The 7,429-nt window shown below is 37.4% G+C and overlaps 1 protein-coding gene across 1 annotated transcript; it reads right to left on the minus strand.

Moving 5' to 3' along the window:
- Positions 1-4,614: 4,614 nt before the first annotated feature.
- On the minus strand, positions 4,615-5,295 carry LOC128127793 (uncharacterized). The gene has a single exon (XM_052766485.1). The coding sequence runs from the start codon at positions 5,293-5,295 to the stop codon at positions 4,615-4,617; it is 681 nt and encodes a 226-aa protein (XP_052622445.1).
- Between the last annotated feature and the right edge of the window lie 2,134 nt (positions 5,296-7,429).

Genomic DNA, 7,429 nt, shown 5'->3' on the forward strand with positions numbered 1-7,429 from the left:
GTTCAGATTGTGTAAAAGCAAGTGGTAAAAGAAAGTGACACGATGGTTTACAAGGAAAGCCCTTAAACCTTACTAGGATCTCCAGCATAAAACCTTGGAAGGTGATAATGATCACCTACCTTGATGATTTTATTGATATAAAATTGAAGATTACGGTGAGTTCTTGGTAAAAATAAGTAGAGAATTTCATAGAGTAAGCTTAAGCTAAAGAACAGTATGTCGTGTGCAGATTACTAGTGCCAATTTATATACTATTTTAGCCAACAAGATGTCCGATATTCTCGGGATCCTCTATGACCTGCTTCACGAACGTTATTTGACCAAGTATCTCGGGTCTTTAGCATAGTTGAGATGATTCTTCATTGAGAATTAGTCTTCCTTTGACTACTTCTGCACACGTGTTAGTTATAGACAAAATATGACCGTTATAAATATTGATAAAAATAATAGCGATAATTAACCTGGATCTTGATATTGTTGGGTATCCTGGATATAGTAAGGATCCTGGTCCCAACAATTGCCCCCAAGTTATTCCTGAAAATATGTGGGTTAGTTCCATAAATATTAAAGAAATAAATTAAAGTAAATAGGTAAAAACAATTTGAATTTAATCTTTAAGGGATAAGTCTTATCTTAATTGAGATAACCAAGAAATGGTCAAATCATCTCCATCATCTTTTCCTAGCTATAAATGATGGCTTTAGGTAACTCCTATTTTTACTTTTCCAAGTCGCTATCATCTTGTTGTGAAGGTAATCCTTTTTTCCTTTCATTCGTTCTTCCGTTGTTTTGATTTTCCTTGTCATGGCTAAGAAGATTAGTTGTTCTCGAGCTGGCATTGTTATTCCTTCCGAGAACAATTTTAATGATCAAGTAATCTTAACCTTTGACGAGGTTTTTTCTTTTGACAATGAAGACACGGAATTGTTGAAAGCCATCGGGGTTTTCCCTTCTGACGTGGTTTTTTGTCCTTTCGAGGCTACCATTCAACCGAATTTTGTGTCTCCAACATGGGTTTGTTTTCCCGAATATCCATTTACTCTAGGTCTGACTTATCCTTTTACTAGTATTGTCCATGTTTTCTTTCTGCGTACCCAAATCTCCTATATCCAAACTATGTCTGTGGTTTGGAGGATCCTCTTTTGGATTGGTCGCCTGAATCAGTCCAAAAATATGGGCAATAGATTACCTAAGTTGACCTCTATCTATGATCTTTCTACTTTTGGTTCCTCTCATTTCTTGTTAAGAGTTAAGACAAACAACCCCCACCTCATTCTGAAATCTAAACAAAACGTTGGCGCTTGCAAAGAAAAATATTTCTTGTTGAGGTGAGATTCGATTCTTAAGGGGGATTCCCTGCCTAGATCATGGGTAAAAAGGGTAGGAAACAAATTTAGAGATCAAGGATCCTGAAATTTACTTCCCTGATGCATCGTTTAGGTTTGAGGAGCTAATTCCTACCGTTGGCAATTTTGAGGACAAGATATCCAAATTCCTCACACTTCCTGCGGTGGAGAGGTCGTTCAAGCTTGAATATTCTAGTCTTCAAGAGTGTTCCTCCACTATTGCTTCTATGGCTACTAGTTACATTGTTTTTCTTGGATATATCTTTTTATAGGATCCTGACTTGATAGGGATCTCTATCAAGTTCTAATACTACCCGGTCCAAGACCCGCTTTGGTTTGGCAGATCTTGAAGATGATATGACCTGTGGTTCAATAAAAACTAAACAGGAAAAAGGTGTGATTCTCCTCCTCCTAAAATATCTCATATAGATCTTATGGTTAAGGCTTCAGGGTCCTGAAAACGAAATACTGTTGAGGTTGTAGATTTCAGCTTAGAGAACCTCAGCATCGAGGATGCTCTCAGGAAGTTGTCTTCGTTTTCTCAAGCTATAAAAAATTGGCATAGGCATTATTCATATTAATCTATCATACCTATCATTTTTCATGCTGATTTTTATGTTTCTTCCATGTATTTGCTCATGTTTCTCATGTTACCAACGACCCCAGGGTTCGTGTTGATAAAGCCGAGTTTGTTCTAAAAGATCAAGAGAAGACATGGAGCGTCACCAACGAGGATCTTCTCCAAAGGGTTGAGTTATTGAGCAAGCAGAAAGTCGAAAAGGAAGAAGAGCATATGGCGGATCACGAGGAGGTGATTGTTGATGCCAAGACGAGCGTTGCAATAGCTATTCTGCAGGCCAAGATCAACCTGGCTGAGGATCTGGATAAATCGAGTTCCTGGGACATGGAGGGATGGCGTGAGGTGTTGGCGAAACTAATTGATAATCTTGTTGTCGCCAATCAGGATCCTATGTTGATGTTGACCGGAGGATAGGAGAAGGAGGTCACGACCGATGATGACCAGACTAAGGTCTAAGCATGTAAAAAATTGGTTTGAGTAGTTTTTGCTTTTGTTAGTGATGTAAGACAAATAACCTTTTGGCTGTGTTGATATGCAATTGTTTTTTCTTTTGGATGATATGGTAGCATTTTCCTTTTACATCTCTCTTATGGCTTTTCTACATGGTCGATTGTCTTCCAGTTTCTCTATGAGCTTCAAGATTCTTTGAGTTTCAGAATTTACTGAGGATAAATTCCAACTTAGGAGAGAACTTTAGTTCAATGTTGGGAATGAGGTCCCTTACTAACGAAGGTCGATGAGGATCCTTAAGGACAAGGATCCTTACCATCAGAGATTCTACAAAATAAAGATCTTGGATCTTGTAAAGGAATTTCTCCTTACAATAACCTATTTAAATTATAGACTTAGACAAAATAGATAACATGTAAATGTTATATTCTAGGGATGATCCCTGCTTGAGATATAATTGGTTGTGTAGGTAACATGAAAACGTTACGGTCTGACCGGATTTTCTGGGGAATATTCCCAACATGTGACAACATGAAGCTGGTATAGGTCTTGTGTAATTTGTAGAGAAAAATCCCAATCTTTGATAACATGAAAATGTTATAATCCTTAAGTAGTTACTGAGGTAAAATCCTGATAACATGAAAATGTCATAAGCTTTAAGTAATCACTAGGGTAGGATCCCGATTTCTAGATAACATGAAAATGTTATAAACCATAAGGATCTTAACTTGTGTTCAAAGATAAGTAGGTTGCCAAGCCACTGAACCATGAAATGATCCCCTTATTTGTATCCCATAGTTAGATAACATGTATCCAAGCGAGGTGTATAAACATTACTTCATGTGAAAGAGGTAATTACCGCTTTAAACCTTAGAGGGGATTAAGTACCCTTAGGCGTAGGAGAGATGATCAGTCCCTAGCTTGTGTACATGCTAGTTTAGGTATTATATTGTTAAATATAATGGGGTTTACCAAGTATTAGGATCTTTTTGTGTCAAGATCCTTGTACTTCGGGGTGTTCAAACTTGAGGATCCAGTCGTTCCGGGATCTCTAATTGTGAGGATCCCGGTGTTTCAATATCTCCATTCTTAAGGATCCTTAAATGTATGTTGTTGTAAATAGAAAGAGTTAGCTAAGGGTGGGCATTAGTCTAGCTAACGCCCCTCCTATGCTTAAGCTAGTAATGTGTTTGAGAAATCAATAATAATAAAAGTTTTAAGGTAAAGGACATGTGTACCTTGGCTTGGTTGTGGATCATTTTATCCTATTTACATGTAGTAGGATTTAAGGTGTATGGCATTCCAAGATCTTGGCAGAACGTCTCCTTCGAGTGTTGCTAGCCAATATGCTCCTTTTCATGCTTCAGCATCTACAAGATATGGTCCTTCCCATTTGGGAGCCAAATTTCCTACACTAGGATCCTTGGTTTTTTGGAATGTTTTCCTTAAAACCATGTCTCCTATTTGAAACCTTCTGAGCCTTATATTCATATTGTAAGCCTTGGTATTTTTTGTTGGTGAGTAGCAATGCGTATTTTGGCAAGATCCCTAAGCTCGCCAATAGTGTCAAGATCCTGTGTTAGGGTCATGCCATTATTCTCTTGGTCTTACAGCAAGTATCTTGCCATTAGGATCACTACTTCAATAGGGATTACTGCTTCTATACCAAAATCCAAGGAATAAGGGGTCTGACCTGTGGCCACTTTGGAAGTGGTTCTATCTGCCCATAAAACGAAAGGGAGTTATTCTACCTATCTTCCCTTCTTTTTGTCCAACCTTTTCTTCAAATTGTTAACTATGATTTTGTTGTTGGGCTCCGCTTGACCATTAGCTTGGGGATGAACAGGACTAGACATTATCATTTTGATCCCCCATCTTATGCAAAACTCTCATGTTCTTTGCTAATAAATTAGGATCCATTGTCGCATATGATCTTAGTCGGGATCCCGAACCTGGTCAAGATATTACGTTTAATAAATAATGCTACTTCTTTGTCACTTACCTAGACAAAAGCTTCAGCTTTGATCCATTTGGAGAACTAATCAGTCATCAGCAACATGAAGACTTTTCCTCCTGGGGCTACTGACAATTTTCCTACAATATCCATCCCCTATTTCATGCATGGCCATGGGGAGATAATAGGACGTAGAGGTCCTTCCAGTTGGTGCAAGATGTTGTTATGTATTTGGCAAGCATCACATTTTTTAGCATGTAGAAAGGAGTCTTTCTTCATGGTTGCTAGTAGTATCCTGTTCTTAGTATTTTGGAGCATAAGGATCTGCCCCCGGTGTGATTGCCACAATCTCCTTCGTGTATATCCTTTAAGACTTTTGCAGCTTCAGGATCTTCCAAACATCTTAGGTGTGGACCTGTCATAGATTTTTTGTAAAGTTTACCTTGGATTAACACGAATATTGAGACTCTCGTCTTGAATGCTCTTTCACTTTTTTCTCCTGTCGGGATTGTTCCATTTTGGAGATATTCCATAATGGGTTGGGTCCATGATCGCAGACTTCTTTGAGGATCCTGTTTGTCAGGATCTATTCGAGGAAGGATCCTAGGGTCAGGATCTTCAGTAATTGCTATGCCTTTCGGACGCTTGGGAGCTTCTGACTTGTCGAAGAGGGTTTTTATGGCTGGGGTTATTATGTGAGTTATAGGAATCTCCATCACTGGTGGGATCCTAAGGGGGGATCCTAAATTGGCTAATGCATCTGCTTCTATGTTTTCCTCTCTGGGAACTAGGGTTAGGCTAAAGTTTTCGAAATCAAAAGCTAATTTTTTGAGGATCTCTAGGTATAATGCTAATTTTTTACCTTTCACTACATAAGATCCATTGTAGTGATTGGTTAGTAATAAAGAGTCAACAAACACCTGAACATCCTTGAATTGAAAATCCTTAGCCAATTGTAGTCCCATGATGAGTGCTTCGTATTCTGCTTCGTTTTTGGTAGTGTTGCATTCAAAACTAACTGCCTGGGGTATGATGTCCCCCTGTGGCAACTTTAGTATGATCCCAAGGCCTGTTCCTTTCTGATTTGAAGCTCCCTATGGCAACTTTAGACATGACAATTGTTTGCTGCAATGTTCATGAGTACTTGGAAAATAAGGATTTTGAGTATTGGATAAACACACGCTCAGAGAATTACTTCATGGATTTTATCACGAGTAATTTTGAAACGATAATATCTTATATTTTTTTGAAACGGAGATATATGAGTTGTTGTTTACAAGTCAGTTGTGCATTGATAATACGTAAACGCATTAGTAACTTGATGTTATAAAACGTATTGTTATGTGTGATTTGATGAATAAATAGTGCAAGCATATAAGTCGAAGTTTATCCATTCCTATTTCCTTAACGGGAAAAGCGATATATGTAGGCCCCTCGATGATTTGATGTCGACATCTAAAGCGCTTGGCCAAACCTGGACTGAATTGATGTCTTCAATTTGTAGTCTGATTTCAGTCGTCATAAATCAGAAATCGGGAAACAAATCTTGGACAGAGATCTTGATTACAATCCATGTATCATAACCATATGATATCTTGTTGAATGGAGGAATATTTGATCACTTATATTAGGACACGTAACTGACTGGGTCAGAGTTCGACAGCGGCTTTTGGTAGCTATAATTTGCTAGTCAATTTGGTAGTTATACTAGCAATTATAGTTATTAGACTTATCCAAGTGAGAGACTGCTGGATTAGGTATCTAAGCTCGTTAACGATAACTGGTATAAACTTAAATTGATGGTAACATAGTCCTTTTGAGTTGCCCTCAAACCTAGCAATTGATAGGATGACTTTTAGAGAGAGAAGATTAATTTATTAATTTATTATTTGGTTAATAAATTAATTAGAAATCAAAATATATGATTTGTTAATATATTATCAGAATAATATATTAATTTAACATTGAAATATTTAATTAATAATTAATCAGAAATTAATTGGAATTTTGGGATTAATTGGATTAAATAAAAGTAGGAGGACTAAAGGTGAAAATGTTCAATAGTTGAGCATTGAAAAATTATAGAACCTCCCACATGCAGGGGGGAGAATTCTAGATCCTTTCTAGGGTTTCTTGGGCTCTAAGGGTGCCTTGGATGCCTTAGGGAGGAAGCTAAGGGATTAGGGTTATCTTGGAGATACCTGTCTTATCATACACCTTCTCATCACCTATATAAAGCCTCCTTAGGGTTAAATATTGCCAAGACTTCATTTTATGAGTTTTGAATGAAATTTTGGATCCTTCCCTCTCTCTCTCTCTCTATAGTTTTTCTTGGTTTCTAGGTTTTGGATATGAACTATTAGAGGCACGACACTTGTGGAGCTTGCTATTAAAGGTTTTCAAGCTTGGATTAAGATTGTTATTACTATATAACAATAAAAGGTATGTATCTTAATCTTTATTATGTGAATTTCGACTATTAACTATAGGCTAGGGTTTGCATGATGTTGTTCATATTGTATGTTCAATTAGAGAAAACACAGATCTTTATTAGGGTTGCATGCACACATAGGATTGTTTGTAATGCTCAAAACCCATCAAAGTTATCGGGTCTCAAAGAATTGAGTTTTGAGCTTAAGGAATAAGGTTACTAGGCTTGGCGGTTAGACTATAGTCTTGGAGTGGAATTGGGATTAAATCAAATTTGGGTTGTTGGCTCAGGTGTACCACAGCGTGGTACATTGCTTAAGGAAAGATCACGTAGGATTGGTCACCACGACGTGGTGGTGTCCACCGCGATGTGGTAAATATTACAGCCCAAGCCCATGAAATTTAAGGTTTCTTCCATATTTAAAGGCTTAAACTCTATGATTAAGTCGTCATCTTCAACCTCCAACGCATGTTTGAGAGCTTGTTTGCTTTACTGAAGACTTGTTCATTGGATTTAGGTGAAGATTATACATTTTGTGCAAGGAAGCAAGAATCTAGTTTGGATTCATCATCTCCTTCAGATTTCTTAGTTATTGGAGGTATAAAGCTCATACTTTGACCATTGTTCTTCTTGTTACATGTTTGAATTCATTTTAGATGACTTTGGTC

This window comes from Lactuca sativa, chromosome 8 (genome assembly GCF_002870075.4).
Source record: "Lactuca sativa cultivar Salinas chromosome 8, Lsat_Salinas_v11, whole genome shotgun sequence".
Classification (NCBI taxonomy): domain Eukaryota; kingdom Viridiplantae; phylum Streptophyta; class Magnoliopsida; order Asterales; family Asteraceae; genus Lactuca; species Lactuca sativa.

Bases quoted from the DNA above. Each gene is read 5' to 3' on its own strand.
- LOC128127793 (XM_052766485.1), bottom strand. From the start codon at position 5,295: ATGGGACTACAATTGGCTAAGGATTTTCAATTCAAGGATGTTCAGGTG.